We start from the raw sequence: 17,816 nt of genomic DNA, 5'->3' as shown, positions 1-17,816 counted from the left end.
TTTTAATATGCTGTTAAATTTGGTTTGCTAGCCTTTCGTTTAGGATTTTTTGCATATATACCCATCAGAGATCTATACTGGCCTTTTACTTTTTGTGGGTTTTTTTTGTGATGTCTTTGCCTGGCTTTGGTCTAAGAGTAATGTTGCCCACATAAAATAAGTTTATAAGTGTTCCATTCTCATCAATTCTTTGGAAGAGACTGAGAAGAACTGGCATTAATTCTTCTTTAAACATCTGGCAAAACTCACCAGTGAAACCAACTGTTCCTGGGGCTTTTCTTTGTTCTCTCAATCTGTCCACTGGTTATAGGTCTGTTCAGCTTTTCTTTTTCTCCATGACTCAGTCTTTTTAGGTTTTAAGTTTCTAGAAATTTAGTCATTTAGCCTAGATTATCCAATTTATTGGTGTAGAGTTGTTCCTTGTAGTCTCTTATAATGATTATCTCTGTGCCATCATCTTTAAAGTCTCTACATCCATTTCTCATTTTCAAACTTTGTTTTTGATGACCACAAAGGTTTTAAGAAGCAGTGGTCAGGTATTTTATAGAATGTCTTTCAATTTATCTCATGCATTTCTAATGGTTAGACAGAATTTATGGATTTTTGGAAGGAAGGTCAAAACAGAAATTGCCATTCTCATCATGAAAAAATCAAAGTACTATCAACATGGCTAAACACTACTGACTATTAATCATGATCCCCTAGATGGGACAGTGTTTGTCAGTTTTTTCCTTTGTAAATTACACTTCTCCACCTCTTTCCACATTGTACTCCTCTGAAGTCACTATGTATTTAATGAGTAAGAAGTTACGTTTCATTTCCTTTAAGATAATTCAGGTATCTACATAAATGTTTTTAAACTCCTCCTTTTTCTGAAAGCAAGAGAGCGAGACAAAGAGCAAGAGAGCGAGACAGAGAGTGAGAGTGAGCATGTGCTCTTTTTCCCAGGCTGAAGTGCAGTGGCACAACCCTGGCTCACTGGAGCCTTGATCTCCCAGGATCAAGCAATACTCCCATCTCTACCTCTGTAACTAGGACTAAAGGTGCGCATCATCATACCAGTTAATCTTTTTTTCTGGGGGGAGGTGGGGAGAGATAGGTTTTCTCTATGTTGTCCAGGCTAGTCTTGAACTCCTCAGCTCAAGGAATCCCCCACATGAAGCTCCCACAGTGCTAGAATTACAGGTGTGAGCCGGTGTACTCTGCCTCTTTAGAATTTCTGAATAGTTCATGTGTCTACTCTCAGCATTTATTTATTTATTTATTTTTTGAGACAGGATCTCATTCTGTTGCCCAGGCTGAAGTATAATGGCAAAATCATGGCTCACTGCAGGCTTGACCTCTTGGTCTCCTCCCACCTCAGTCTCTGAAGCAGCTGGGACTACAGGTCCCATCTAATTTTTTTATTTTTTTGTAGAGACAGGGTCTCATTATATTGCCCAGACTAGTCTCAAACCCCTGGGCTCAATTGATCCTCCTAACTTGGCCTCCCAAAGTGTTGGGATTATAGAAATCAGCCACTGGGCCTGGCCTATTCAAGAGAGAGAGACATGAGAGAGAGATATCGAGAGACACTGAAACTGATAAATGTAAGGCAAAATATTTCATATTCCAATCTCTTATTTCATAATTTTTATCCTGCTCTCTGCATACCCAACAGGTTTTCTGTAAGTATAAACCCATCAGCATTATCTGTGGTTTTTTGTATACTCTACCTAAAATAGTACCTATACATGTCAGCCAACATTTGAAAGTTTTTTCAAAACCATGACAATAATAAGCAATTGAAATCTTCAAGTAGTCCCAAGAAAATCAAAGCCTATGAAAGTAAAAATTACAATATAAAAAGAAAATATGCAAATTATGCCAAAAGCATCAGTTTCAAAATTAGTCATTTACACAAAAATTTTTTTTTGAAAAATTTCATTGTTACAAGTTCCATTTACACACACATATATACATTATCATCATCTGAGCGAGAAATCACTTTAAATTTATATATATAAGCTTGGTCTGTGATAATGATATGGTAAACCAGATTATTTATACAAATCCTTTCCCTGAAATGCTAAATAAAATGTAAACAGCATTTTGAAAACATCTGAAGCCGTATGAAGTAGTAAGGTATTGGGAGGAAAATAAGTAAAAGCAGAAATTAAACTATAATGACCCTTACTAAGCCTTTTGCTTCATTTCGGAGATCTGAGGTAGAGGGTCTACAAGAAACAAACTTTCATACATCTTCAGGATAAGGCTAAACTAGGAGTCAATTTACCACCTCATATTCTGGGGAATATAAAGTTTTTGGTACTGCATAGAGTATCTAAGAATTTATAACCAAAAACTGGTATTCTCACAAATAGCTGAAAGAAAATCTTGAACTCTCTATTCCATTACAAATGGTCCCAGATTGGTAGTGCCTGTGGACACCTGTAAATCAAATGATAAATCCTCTCTTAGAAAAATGTAACATAATCCTTGGCTTCAAATAAATTTTAGAGAAACTAAGGAGCTTGGAATAAAAAGCAACAAAACACAACAAGAAGAAAGGAAACATACAAAAGAACAAGCAAAAACAAGACCACGGAAACAGGTTCACAGACTTAAAATATTAGAATTATCAGACATAGATTGCAACAGAAACTTAACATGTTAAAAAATAAAAATACACTGACTGTGGTGGCTCACGATTGTAATCCCAGCACTTTTGGAGGCCGAGACAGGTGGATCCTGAGGTCAGGAGATTGAGACAATCCTGGCCAACATGACGAAACCATACTAAAAAGGCAAAAATTAGCCAGGCATGGTGGCGCACGCCTGTAGTCCCAGCTACTTGGGAGGCTGAGACAGGAGAATCACTAGAACTTGGGAGGTGGAAGCGCAGTGAGCCAAGATCACACCACTGTACTCCAGCTTCGGTGACAGAAACAGACTCTGAAACAAACAGGGTTGAATATCCACAGGGAAACAATTTCATGGAATTACTTTTTCTGTTTGATAAAGAACCAAGTAGTTATAGTTTATAGAAATGAACAATACAGTAACTGAAAGAAGGCGGCTTAAGGGATTGGCATAGATGAAAAGAGTAAAAGAACTCTAAGATAGGGGGATATTATTCTGAAAGCCACACAGAAATTCAAAAATATGAAAAGATACACAAAAGAGAGTGTAACAAATTTAAACAAAGTTCCTGAAGAAGATAAACAAAATGGGAAGAAATAACATTTAGAAAGATAATAATTAAGAAATTTTAGGGGCCGGGCGCGGCGGCTCAAGCCTGTAATCCCAGCACTTTGGGAGGCCGAGGCGGGTGGATCACGAGGTCAAGAGATCGAGACCATCTTGGTCAACAAGGTGAAACCCCGTCTCTACTAAAAATACAAAAAATTAGCTGGGCATGGTGGCTCGTGCCTGTAATCTCAGCTACTCAGGAGGCTGAGACAGGAGAATTGCCTGAACCTAGGAGGCAGAGGTTGCAGTGAGCCGAGATCGTGCCATTGCACTCCAGCCTAGGTAACAAGAGCGAAACTCCGTCTCAAAAAAAAAAAAAAAAGAAATTTTAGAACTGGGCACAGCAGTGACTCACGCTGGTAATCCCAGTACTTTGGGAGGCCGAGACAGGCGGATCACGAGTCAGGAGTTTGAGACCATTAAAAAAAAAAAAAAGAAAAAATATGCCAATGTGGTGAAACCCTGTCTCTACAAAAAAAATTAGCTGAGCATTGTGGTATGCACCTATAGTCCCACTTACTCAGGAAGCTGAGGCAGAAGAAACACTTGAACCCAGGAGGCAGAGGTTGCAGTGAGCCAAGATCGCACCACTGCACTCCAGCCTGGACGACAGAGCAAGACTCCGTCTCAAAAAAAAAAAAAAAAAAAAGGAATTTTAGAACTGATGAAAAACAACCCCCAACCCCCACTAAAATATATTCTACATCTACAGCATAACATAATAAAACTCAGAAAACCACAAACAGACCAAAAATTAAATTTTGGAAAAAATAAATTGGAAAAGCAAACAATGATTATTAATTTTGCTAAAATATTTTATATCTTTTTTTATTCGTGTCTTTTGATGGTTACTGAGGGAGTGTATGCTAAAATCTCACATCATGATTACACATTTATGTACTTCTCATTTACTGCTTTTCCCCTCCCTCCTTCATCTTTCTCTATTTTCACTCAAAATTCTCTGCAATACAAGCCAGAATAGAGATCTTTAATGTGCTGAATGAACACAACCACCATTACTAAATTATATATCCAAAGTATATTTTTAAAAATAAAGACAAAAATTAAATGAAGTAAAATAAAAATAAATGAAAGAATAAAGAACAAAGTGTCATTAATATAGGCAATGGCAAATAAATCCTAATTTTAACTTTTAAAAGTAATAATAATAACTATAGGAAAACTAAAATTACAACACAGAAAAGGAAATAAGTGGAATTATAGTGTTCTACCTTGTATCTTCTGTAAAAGTAAAGATGGTAATTATCTTTTGAATTTTAGTAAGAATGACTTTTATAATTTCTAGCATAATCATCGAATGAAAAGAACACAAAAATGTTGAAAGAAATAGAGAAAAGAAAGATGAATTATTTGGTATTCAAGTAATTTAAAACAAGAAAGAAGAGAAAAAGAAAACATAGAACAGGAGGGACAAAGAACAAGCATTTGTTAAATATAAAACTAAACATACAGTGAGTGTATTAAATGTCCAAGGGACTAAAATGGTACAATTAAAAGACAAACACTTTTCAGACTGAATTTAAAAAATATAATCCAGCTATAACTTGTTACAAGAGATATCTAAAAGGTAAGAATACAGGAACAATTAAAGGGAAAAACCAGAACACCAGAAATACACAAAAGTGTGTACGTTTCATTAATATTAAAATGAAATAGACTTTTAGAAAAAAGGTATTGTCAGATACAAAGAGTTACATTAAATATAAAATAATGAGGTATAAAAAAACAGACTGATGTTTGTATACATCTAATAACATATTGGAGAGTGCATGGAGGGACAGCAAGACATGTGAGGGAGGGTAAAGAAGGGGAAAGGCAGTTAAGAAGAAATCCAGGAAAAATACATAAATCTATAACCATGATGTAGGACTTTAACATATCCCTTTATCAGTAACCATCAGAACAAGCACAAGTTAGAAGGATATAGAATATTTTAACAAAATTGCTGAGCTAACAATGGACATACTACACTTAAAAAATGTGTAATACGTATGAGTTTTAAGGGCACATGAAACATTAGCAGAACCTGCCCATACAACCTTTAGAGAAGTCTACACAAAAAGGGACTGCAACGTACCGACAATTTCCTTTAGCCTCAAATTCAAGGAAGCTAAAGAAGAAATCAATACAAAAAGTTAACCAGAAAACTCTCAAGCTTGGAAATTAAGAAATATGCTTCTGGCCAGGCACAATGGGTCATGCCTGTAATCCCAGCACTTTGTGAAACAGAGATGGAAGGACTGCTTGAGTTCGGGAGTTCAACAGTAGCCTGGGCAACACAATGATCTCATCTCTAAAAAAGAAAAATTAGCTGGTGTGGTGGAGCACATTTGTGGTCCCAGCTACTTGGGAGGCAGGGCTGGGTGGGGCTGCAGTATGCTATGATCATATGACGCCACTCCAGCCTCGGTGAGACCCCGTTGCAAAACATAACCCCAAAATAAAACAAAAACCATTAAAAAAAAAAAAAAAAGAAAAAATATGCTTCTAAAAAATCCATGTTGTCAAGAAAAAGTAGGAATTAGAAAACATTTCAAATTAAATTAATTAAGAGGACATCTGTAATGTACAACTGTGCATATATGCGTGCTATTCCATGTATATGGAATACTATAAACAACTTCATAAATTTAAAAATATAGATAAAATGGAGAGGTTCCTAGAAAAATCTGGTTTACAACAAAAAAAATATCTGGTTTATAATAATAAAAACACCTGAAACTGGGCATTGTCTTGCATGCCTGTTGTCCTAGCTACCTGGGGAGCTGAGGTAGGAGAATCTCTCCAAGCCCAGAGTTCGAGACCAGCCTGGGAAACACACTGCATCTCTAAATAATGACAATAATAATGAAATACCTGAAGAAGGCTAAATCAGTTTTTTAAAAGAGAATCACAACTGGACACAGTGGTTCAAGCCTGTAATCCCAGCACTTTGGAAGGCTAAGGCAGGCAGATCACTGGAAGTCAGGAGTTTGAGACCACCCTGGCCAATATGGCAAAACCCCATCCCTACTAAAAACTCAAAAATTAGCCCAGCTTGGTGGTTTAGACCTGTAATCCTAGCTACTCAGAAGGCTGAGTCAATAGAATTGCTTGAACCCAGAAGGCGGGGTGGAGGGAGTGAGCCGAGTTTGCACCACTGTATTCCAGCCTAGGCAACAGAGGTAGACTTTGTCTCAAAAAATAAATAAAGTATACAATTCAATGGTTTAAAAAAATTAATCAGTAGATTGAAATCATCCAACAAAATGCTTCAGGTCCAGATGCCTTCAATTCTACCAAACATTCTGTAAAGAATAAATTCCAAATAATAGAAAAAGAAGGTAATGTTCACAATTCATTTTGTCAAATTAGTGAAGTGTTCATAACAAAACTTGAAATAGAAAGAATGAAAGGGGAAAAGGACAGGCAATCTCACAATAGATACAAATATTAAAAACCCTAGAAACATAAAAAACAAAAACAAACAAACCCTAAGCCAAATTCTAACAAACCAAATCTAGCAATAATTTAAAACATATATCGTGACCAAGTTGAAGTCATTCTAGAAATGCATATTAGATTTTACATTACAGTATCAGTGGTAGACATGCTTTTCTGCAAACCTAAAACTGCTTTAAAAAATAAACTCTATTTTTAAAAAAACCATTACTTATAATGAAATTTTAAATGCTGAAAGTCCAGAAATAAATTTAATAACAGATGTATGACACCTGTTGATACATACCTCCCCTTCAAAAAAAATCCTCTAAAATACTTGGGGGAAAGGGTGAATACATGGAGAAATAAACACAATGATCACAATATGAAAGATTCTATTTTATCAAAATGTAAATTCAACCCCCTGATATATGGCAGTAGTTGTTAACCTTTGCCCTGCCCCGTGCCAACTACCTTTGACATGAACAATACAAGTAGGAATGGGGTTCCATTGACATTTAGTGGGTAGATGCTGCTGCTAAATGTCCTATAATGGAAGAATGCTCCCCATGACAAAGATTTTACAGCCGAAAAAGTCAGCAGTGTCAAGGTTCAGAAATGCTGATATACATAGATTCAATGTAATTCCATTTAAAACTCCAACAACTTTACTGATGGAACTTCAAACTAGTGTTCTTTTTTTTCTGAGACAGGGTATCACTCTGTCAGTCAGGCAGGAGTGCAGTGGTGTAATCTTGGTTCACTGTAACCTTTACCTCCTCTGCTCAAGCAATCCTCTCACCTCAGTCAACCAAGTAACTGGGACTACAGGTTCACACCACCACGCCCCACTAATGTTTATATTTTTTGTAAAGGCGGGGTTTCACCATGTTGCCCAGGCTGGTATCAAATCCCTGGGCTAAAGGGATCCACCTGCCTCAGTCTCCCAAAGTGCTGGGATTATAGGCACAAGCCACAGCACTTGGCCCACAAACTAACTCTAAAATACACACAAAAATATAAAAGCCAGTAAGTTTCTAATCGAGAAATCTTTTTCCGTCAGGAATGGTGGCTCATGACTGTAATCCTAGCATTTGGGAAGGCTGAGGTGGGCAGAACGCTTAAATTCAAGGGTTGACACCATCTGGGGCAGCATGTTGAAACTCTACAAAAATACCGAACAAAATACAAAAATACTCTACAAAATACCGAACAATTTTTTACTCTACAAAAATACCGAACAATTAGCCAGGCATAGTGGTGGTGTGTGCCTGCAATCCCAGACACTTGAGATGCTGATGTGGGAGGATCACCTGAGCCCAGGGAGGTTTAGGTTGCAGTGAGCCAAGACTACACCACTGCACTCTAGTCTAGGTCACAGAGTAAGACTCCATCTTAAAAAAAGAAAAGGAAGAAAGTTTTCCATCTAAGAGACGAATTACCAGAATAGAGAACCTAGAAAAAGACTATCCTATAAACGGATACTTGATATATGATAACGGTGTCATTGTTCAATGCAGAAGAACTTAAGGACTTTTCACACTTAAAAAACTGAATTCCAAATGATGTAAAAACTTAAATTTGGAGGACTAACCTAAACATAACTAACTAAACTTCATATATACTAGAAAGCTTTTATAAGAAAATCGGAGATTATCTTCATGACCATGGTGTAAACAATTTTTTATTTTTATTTTATTTATTTATTTTTGAAACAGAGTCATGTCTGTTGCCCAGGCAGGGGTGCGGTGGGGTGAGCTCGGCTCACTGCAACCTCTGCTTCCCAGGTCCAAGTGATTCTCTTGCTTCAGCCTCCCAAGTAGCTGGGATTACAGGTGCCAAACACCGTATCAGCTAATTTTTGTATTTTTAGTAGAGACAGAGTTGCACTATGTTGGCCAGGCCGGTCTCAAACACTTGACCTCAAGTGATCTGCCCGCCTGGGCCTCCCAAAGTGCTGTGCAACAGAGTGAGAATCTGTCTCCAAAAAAAAAAAAAAAAAAAAAAAAAGAGAGAGAGAGAGAGAGAAAAACAACAACAACTTATAAAACAATAAAGGAAAAAACCCCAACATCCCAATACAGTAATTTGTAAAAGACTTTAAGTGATTCACGCAAAAGAAAATTCTCATAGTTAACTGTTATGTGAAAAAGTAAGCCATCTTAACAGTAACCAAAGAAATATAAACTAAAACCACAGTGTGGTCTATTTGTAATCTTACCTGACAAGATAAAACTAAAAACACTGGCAGTACTACCTTTGAGCAAAACAGGTGAAGCCGTAAGAATTCTGTCACATCACTTGACTAAAGCAAGAAAAGTTACAACTATTTCAGAGAAATTTGGTATCATCTAGAAAATTACATTTCTTATAACCCAGCAATTCCACTCCTCAGTACACAAACTAGAGCATCTTATGCATGAACACCAAATTAATACGTACAAAAAACAGCTTTTAATAACATTGTCTACATTATCCAAAAATTTTCCTTCAAGAATAGGAAGTATTAGCTGGGTTTGGTGACTCACGCCTGTAATCCCAGTACTTTGGGAGACCAATGCAGACGGATCACGAGGTCAGGAGTTTGAGACCAGCCTGGCCAACACAGTGAAACCCGTCTCTACTAAAAAAATGCAAAAATTAGCCCGGCTTGGTGGCACGTGCCTGTATTCCAGCTACTCAGGAGGCTGAGGCAGGAGAATCTCTTGAACCCGGGAGGTGGAGGTTGTGGTCAGCTGAGATCGTGTCATTGCACTCCACCCTAGGCAACAGAGTAAGACTCTGTCTAAAAAAAAAACAAAACAAAACAAAACAAAACAAAACAAAACAAAACAGAATAGGAAATATAAACTGCTATATTCACATGAGGTAAACTTTATAGTAATTCTCAACATGGAGTAATTTTGCTTCCCAAAATCGAACATTTGGAAACTTTTGCAGACATTTTTGCTTGTTACAACTGTTACAACTGAAGGAGAGGTGGAAAGAAATGTGCTACTGCCATCTAAACAACAGGTATAGGCCAAAGGCACTTTATGTACAGTCTTCTGTATATATAAGACATCACAATTAAAAAGGATTTAAGAAAGATAACACTGAACTATCTACCTATACGTAACTTTAACACACACACACACACACACACACACACACACACTCTCTCTCTCTCTCTCTCTCTCTCTCTCTCTGTACAGGTGAGGAGATAATTCATTAAAATAGATTGCTAAAGAGAATACTGATTAATAAAGCCATAAGTACTTGTTAGTTTTTGTACCCCAGATGCAGACACTAAAACAAGGATGCAAGTGGAAGTAATTTATTTAGAAGAACATCCCATAAAATACCAGTAATGCAGTAGACACAAGAAACAAGGAAAAAAAATAATAATAAAAAGGAGATGATAAAGAGTGTGTTATCTAGCCAATTAGAACTGTAGGTAACTAGAACCTAATTGAGCTCCTTGGTAATCTCTGCAAGGCAGGGTAGGCCATGCACTTCAAAATGATACCACTGATGGGCAAAGGAATTGGGGTATTTATACACTTTCAGTCAAGTCACTTATTAAAGCCATGGTGCCCAAACTATGCACTGAGATGACCCAATGCACTTATGCAAACTGATATGGGCAATGTGGATATTATAAATATTCAAAAGAAAACAATACAATATTTGACATTTGTCAAGTACCACAGGAACTAATTAGCAGGAGGTAACTTACAATCACAACATCTTGTCCTTTAATCCTTTTGATGACACCCTATCTTTAAGAAGCTGAGTTTCAACAAGGACTACCAGAAAACCAATATGAAACAGAAAATAAACATAATTTCAAAATGTGAGAAGCTATATAATGCCCCACACATCTGTACATACATTAGTAAGTAATTGCAGTTATTTGAGAAATAAATATTTTTTTTTCAATTATGTGTATCATTTGTCTATACAGGTACTAAGTTGTAAGTACAACTGGTTGAAATGAAGAGGGTACAGATGTTTGAGCAGAGTTAGGGAAACAACTATGGGTGCTGATGCAATTTGAGATAGCTAAACTAGAAAACCAATACCATACCTTAGGGCTTGGCTCAAGAGCCAAGATGAGAAAACAGTGATGATAATGATACTGGAGTCAATGAAAGAGGAGCCGTTCATACTATGCACTTATAATAAGATGTTTCACCTTGCTCTGTCATTGTTGGCGATGTCACTTCTAGCCAGAAACGTGGGTGGGGATAGGCGGCAAACTGTAATTTTTTTTTCCTCCCTTTCATTGCTCTCTTCCCACTTTAGGTCAGTATTTTTTGTTGTTGTTGAGATGGAGTCTCGCTCTATAGTCCAGGCTGGAGCGCAATCTTGGCTCACTGCAACCTCTGCCTCCCGGGTCCTGGTTCAAGCAATTCTCCTACGTCAGCCGTCCAAGTAGCAGGGATCACAGGCACGAGCCACCATGCCCAGCTAATTATTTTTTTAGTAGAGACGGGGTTTCACTATGTTGGCTAGCCTGGTCTTGAACTCCTAACCTTGTGATCCGCCCACCTTGGCCCCCCAAGTGCTGGGATTACAGGTGTGAGCCACCACACCCAGCCTTTAGGTCAATTTTTAAAACCCTCTTTTGGTCCTTGGTTCTGATGCAGATATAGGGGAAAATGGACTCACAAAGTAAAATGTCAACATAGATTTTGGATATTAATGTGCAAGACAAGGAGTCATTATAAAATGCAAATCTTATCTCAACATATATAAGAGATACCAGTCTGTAATATACAAAAGGTTCCCCCATTTGTCCCTTGTCATTTGACTTTCCCTATAATTTGTCTGCCATCTTAGAAATATTTATTTTCTTATGTCATTTATCAATCTTTGCTAACACAGATTTTGAGTCAGTTAATTCTGAGTCAGTTAATAAAAAGGTCTTCCCTACGTTGTGGTTGTAAAGAAATTTAGTTTTCATTGAGCGCTTTTATTATTTTTCTTTGTTTCTAATTGCTGTTTGTTTTTGCACTTAAACTCTGATGCACTGGAAATTTATCCTGGTTTACACTATCAGAGTGAAATGCAAATCTGAAAGAATTTTTCCCCTCACTTCTGTCTTGAAAAGGGGGTCTTTAAATCTTCTAACTGGCTGTTCTTTATATACTAAAGATAGCAGTTTCTCTGTATAAATTATGTATCTCAATATATTATGAAATTATTTTATTGCTTACAATAGTTTTGCAAACTAATTCTCCTGAGTTTTCTAAATATTCAATATTATTTTGAATAAGATTATTTTAAAACAGTGATCATAATTACTTTAACGTTTTAAATATGTTGGCTTCTATATCCAATAGTTAAGTAAGAGTTGTGAGGCTGGGTATCCTTGTCTTCTTTGATAGTGACAATGACTATTGGTTTCCCTTGAGCATGATGCTAGCTTTAGGATTAAATAACTTTTTTATTTTTTCATTTTTGTACTTTGACATAATTTTAGATTTACAGAAAAAAACAGCAAAGTACAAAGAACTTCTAAATACCTTCCACCCAAATTCTTCAGATATAAACATTTTACATCTGTTCTATCCTTCTTTCGCTCTTCATATACACAAGCATTTTTTTCTGAATGATTTAAGTGTTAGCTACAGACATGATAGTCCTTTACTCTTTAATACATCAGTGTGTATTTCCCCCAAATAAACCAATTATTCAACTACAGTACAGTACAATGTTCTGAAGCATAAGATTAACAACTGGGCCGGGCGCGGTGGCTCAAGCCTGTAATCCCAGCACTTTGGGAGGCCGAGGCGGGTGGATCACGAAGTCAAGAGATCGAGACCATCCTGGTCAACATGGTGAAACCCCGTCTCTACTAAAAATACTAAAAATTAGCTGGGCATGGTGGCACGTGCCTGTAATCCCAGCTACTCAGGAGGCTGAGGCAGGAGAACTGCCTGAACCCAGAAGGCGGACGTTGTGGTGAGCCGAGATCGCGCCACTGCACTCCAGCCTGGGTAACAAGAGCAAAACTCCATCTCAAAAAAAAAAAAAAGATTAACAACTGATACTATTATCTATGTTCTAATCCACAGAACTAATTAAGATTTTACATGTGTCTCAGTAACATCCTTTATGCCAAAAGAAATTCTAAGATCATGCACTGCAGCCACCTGTCATGTTTCTTTAGTCTACTTTAAGCTATAACAGTTTCTCAGTCATTTCTATTTCATGATACTGACTTTTTTTTTTTTTCCAGACTACAGGACACTTATTTTAAAGAATATAACTCAATTCAAACCTGTCTTATATTTCCTCATGGGTAGATTCAGACTATGCACTTCTGGCAAGAATACTACAAAAGTGATGCTGAGTTCTCTTAAGTGCATATCAGAAAGCACATAATGGCAATTAGCTCCATAACTTGCAGTGCTTGCTTTTGTCATTTGTTAAGGTGGTATCCATCAACTTTCTGTAAAGTTTCTACTTTACCCTGTAAATAGTAGATATCTTGAAAGGAGACATTTTGAGACTGGGTAAATATTGTGTTCTTTATCAAACTTCTCCCCGACCCCACTTGTTTCACAGCCCACACACTGAGTTCCAAAGTTACTTCGGTTAGTACTTTTACACCTTTCAGCGTGGTTGTTATTATGGTAAAAGTTATTTGTTCTATTTTATTCATTTTTGGGATAGTCCCCCTCCATCTTTGTTCATTTTGCTTTCTTGAGGATTTGAAATATTAAGATAGCTCCAAAAGTCAGGACAATTCAAAAACTATAAAATTATATTCAAATTCAGTGGGGGTTGCAGTGAGCCGAGATTGTGTCACTGCACTCCAGCTGGACAACAGAGCAAGACTCCATCTCAAAAAAGAAAAAGTTAAAAAGACAACCTAGAGAGTGGGCAAAAACAGTTGAAGTTATATACCTGATAAAGGTTTGGTATCCAGAATATATACAACTCTTCAACAAAGACACATAATCTACTTTTAAGATGAGCAAAGGATCTGAATGTGTATTTCTTCAAAGAAAATACAGAAATGGCGAAGAAGTACATGAGAAGTTCAAAATCATTAGGCAATAAGTACACACAAATCAAAACCAAAGCTAGATACCACTTTATACCCAGTAAGATGGCTATAATTTTTAAAACTGTAAAATAAAAAGTGCTGTTGAGGATGTAGAAAAATAGCAATCCTCATACATTTCTGGTGAGAATATAAGATGGCGTAGCCACTGTGAAAAACAGTTTGGTGGTTCCTCAAAAAGTTAAAACAGAATTATTATACGACCTAGCAATTCTACTTCTAAAAATTTACACCTCATATAACTCGATCAAGACACTTGAAGGTGAGCAAAAAAGAGTAAAAAAAAAAAAGAGAGAAGGAAAAAAGAAAAAAACAAAAAAAAAAAAAAAAAAAAGGAAAAAGAAAAAAATTTACACCTAAAAGACTCAAAAACAGGTACTCAAACAAATATTTGTTTACAAATTTGTTTTTGCACTTAAACTCTGATACACTGGAAATTTATCCTGGTTTACACTATCAGAGTGGTGTAAATCCTGGTTTACACTATCCTGGTTTACAGTATCAGAGTAGTGTAATCTGCCATATTCACAATAGTCAAAAGGTGTATAAACAAATTGTGATGTATACATACGATGGAATATTATTCAGCCCTTAACAGAATGAACTACTGATACATGCTACAGCTTAAATGAACCTCAAAAACATATATAATAGGTGAAAGAAGTCAAACAGAGAAGGTGACACATTGTAAGGTTCCTTTTATATGAAATGACCAGAACTGGCAAATCCTTAGGGACAGAAAGCAGATTCATCATTGCCAGGGTTAGGAGAAGAAGAGAACAAATAGTGATTACTTAACAGGTATAGGGTATTTTTCTGGAGTGATTTTTAAAGTTTTGAAAAAAGAGCGACAGGATAGTTGCTACAATGGACTAAATGACTGTGTCTTCCCAAAATTCCTATGTTAAAATCCTAACCCCAAAAGTAATGGTATTAAAAGGTGGGCCCTTTGGGATACAATTAGGTGATCAGGGTAGGACCCTCGTAAATGAGATTAGTGCCCTTATAAAAGAGATCCCAGAAAATGCTCTCACCCTCTTTTTGCCATGTGAGGGTACAACTAGAAGTCAGTAGTCTACAATGTAAAAGAGGGTCCTCATCAGAACCAGACGATACTGGGACCCTGATCTCAGCCTTCAAGCCTCCAGACTTGTGAGAAATAAATTTCTATTATTTGTAAGCCTCTCAATCTATGGTATTGTGTTACAGCAACCCAAAGTAAGATAGCTGCACATTTATGAATGCCCTGAATGCTACTGAATTGGTACACTTTAAAACAATTACTTGTAAATTATGTGAATTTCAAAGCACTTTAAAAACAAGACTATTATCTTCAAGTAATTCTGAAGACTAATTCAAAAACTCGATAAATATACTTTGCTGAAAAGGCTAAGAAAAAACAGACATTTTAATACACCACTGATGAGTATAAGAGTACAATTCCTATAGCTGACAATTTGGCAGTATGTAATATAACAAATACATTTACCGACAGACATTCTTTCATAAAAACCAAATAGGGTATAGATAAAATTACGCGTTACAGTACTCTCTGTAACAGCAAAAGACTACAAATAACATAATAGTCTTTTAATAGAAGACTAGTTAAATTAATTATTGAATATACACAAAGGAATGCAATTAGCCTGTGTTTTTAAAAATGAAGGAGAAAGATTTCTATACACCATTATCTTTTGTGTAGACAGGTGAGGCGAAGAAGGAAAGAATATATATTCCTACCTTACAGGTATGAAAATTAGATAGATGGACAGTTAAGTTCAACCAACTAGTTAAGAGCAGTTAACTGTGTGTAATGGATGAAAAGGCAGGAAGGCAAAAAGATTACACAACTTTTAAACTTTTTTATTTTGAACCATGAAAATAAATTTCAAAAAGATAAATTTTAAACACTACTAACTGCTTTCAAATTAAAACAAATTCCAATAAGTCTGTTGATTAATAGGACTATATGAGAAAATTTATATACAGTATTATGATCAGTGCTTGCCTCACCTACTTTAAGGCTGTAAAATGAGCAAACTCTCTTGCTTTCAAATAGCCTATCTCTCGCCAATCCTGACCCATCTCCATGCTCTACGATTTAGCCACAGAACCTTTTATGTCGTGGACTAAACCATGCTTTCTTGTCTTAAGGTCTTTTTGCATAATATATTGTCTTTTGCCTTTCTCATCCTTCTAATTTCCTTTTACTCATCTTTATTCTGACCTTAGAGTTTGCTTTTTGTAGGATATACTTTTTTACAACCTCCCCACATTCACACATATACACAGAGACACACATCCTGGGCTACATCAGCATCCCTTGCTTCCTTGTTATTCCCACAGTGTCTTGTGGTTGGGGACATATGCTCCGGTTGACACAGCTTGACTCTGAATCTTCAGTTGTACACCTGTTAACTGTATGACTTAGAACAAATTTACCTAAACCCTTTCATCTCAGTTCGTTGATCAACAACATAAAGATCACATCTGTCTGATGACACTGTTAACAAAGATTAAAGGAGCTAATGTATGTAAAGCATACAGCTTGCCACATACTAAATAGTAATTAAAAAGCAATCAGTTTTATTACACTTACCACGGCACCAAGCACTTTGCTGAACTATTAATGGATTTCCCTCTTTGTTCCTCACAATGAAGATGCCCTTAAAAATTACACATACTCTAACACTTCTTAGGGGCACAGACTGCCTTGATAACTTCTGTATACCCTGGCGGAGTATCTCATACAAGGTTGGTGCTCTGTAAATATTTGATAAACTACTTATGTCAATATGGCAAGTGATAACTTGGACATAAATAAACAAGCCTTCAAGAAATCAATTTGGTGGGTTATCTCAATAAAAGATTACTATTCTTTCTGTATTCACAAACAGAGAATGGTTGATTTAACAACTGATTTCCCCCAGGTAGTACAATTTAACCTGTTAAGATTTATCTAGAGGAAAAAAAAATCCAGCAGTTCTCTCTTAAAATGATAAAAATAAAATTTCACTTTAACCAACTATCGTACAGTTGTAAACTTAAGACACGTGATTCTGCTACTTGTGTTACTTTTAGAAAATTATTTAACCTTCCAGTTTTAACTGTAAAACGAGTACCAAATACTGGTGGGAATATAAAAGAATGAATGCTAGCAACTAGCACACTTCCTAATGCGGAGCATATGTACAAATAGTATGAGTAAAAATTATAAAAGCCTATGATCTAAAAAATCAATTCATAAACTACTGAATTTCAGACTTCCTCCCAAAATTTCAAAAACTATAGAAATGTGTTACTTTATAGGAGCAAAACTGAACAAGTACAAAAATGGAATATCCTTAAATAACTTACCAATAATATTCTCTATTAGAAAAAGATTACCGTATCTTTTATTTCAGGATAAATTATATATGACTAGTAGCAGGTGAAGTGAAAGTCACACTGCCGGACTGACAGGCTCAATGTACATCATTTATTCCAACATTCTGTACCTCGACATCCTGAACACTGGATAAAAAAGTTGATTAAATCCAGAAGTGCGATGTCCCTGTCTTGTTTATATGATTCAATCCAGTCATCCACCACGGACTGTGGAAAAAAAATATAAAAATGAAAACTTCAAAAAATTTTGATATTATAGCAAATAATTTTTCAAAAAAGTTTGTGTGTTTGTGTGTGTCTGTCTGAACAATAAAATTACTTACCTGAAATTATTTCTCTGTGGCCTAATAAAAATAGAGACTTCCTCATTTTTAAAGGCCTATAAAAAGTGATTTACTAGGTTTCAAAGATTTGTTTATAATAGAATCCAAAACAAACGTGACTTTCCCAATCTCATGAAGTCCAACGATTATTAAGCAAGTATAGATAATATTCAAACCATATTAAGAAAACGACAAAAATTAACTTCACTTTTACAGAGATAACAAACTTTCTGAGTTATCAAAAAGCATAATTCATTAGTAGTGCATTTAAAAAATGCACATTAAACAATAAAAGGCATTTTTTCAAGAATACAAGAATGGCTTAATATTAGGAAATCAAATAACTGAATTTATCAACAAAGTGAAAAAGAAAAATG

At 35.9% G+C, this 17,816-nt stretch overlaps 1 protein-coding gene across 4 annotated transcripts in view; it reads right to left on the bottom strand.

The window, feature by feature from the left end:
- Positions 1–17,816, bottom strand: part of STAG1 (STAG1 cohesin complex component) — a 417,614-nt gene that overhangs the window by 214,216 nt on the left and 185,582 nt on the right. For 3 of the 4 annotated variants that reach the window (XM_074405880.1, XM_074405879.1, XM_003930952.4), the window contains one exon: positions 17,227–17,323. The exons of the other annotated variant lie outside the window; for it this stretch is intronic. In XM_074405880.1, the coding sequence (XP_074261981.1) occupies positions 17,227–17,323 (97 nt within the window). The remainder of the gene's footprint in view (positions 1–17,226; positions 17,324–17,816) is intronic. 4 annotated transcript variants of the gene reach the window in all.

This window comes from Saimiri boliviensis, chromosome 9 (genome assembly GCF_048565385.1).
Source record: "Saimiri boliviensis isolate mSaiBol1 chromosome 9, mSaiBol1.pri, whole genome shotgun sequence".
Classification (NCBI taxonomy): domain Eukaryota; kingdom Metazoa; phylum Chordata; class Mammalia; order Primates; family Cebidae; genus Saimiri; species Saimiri boliviensis.
Note: the sequence above shows the minus strand (reverse complement) of the source record. Positions and strands in the feature narration are given on the sequence as shown.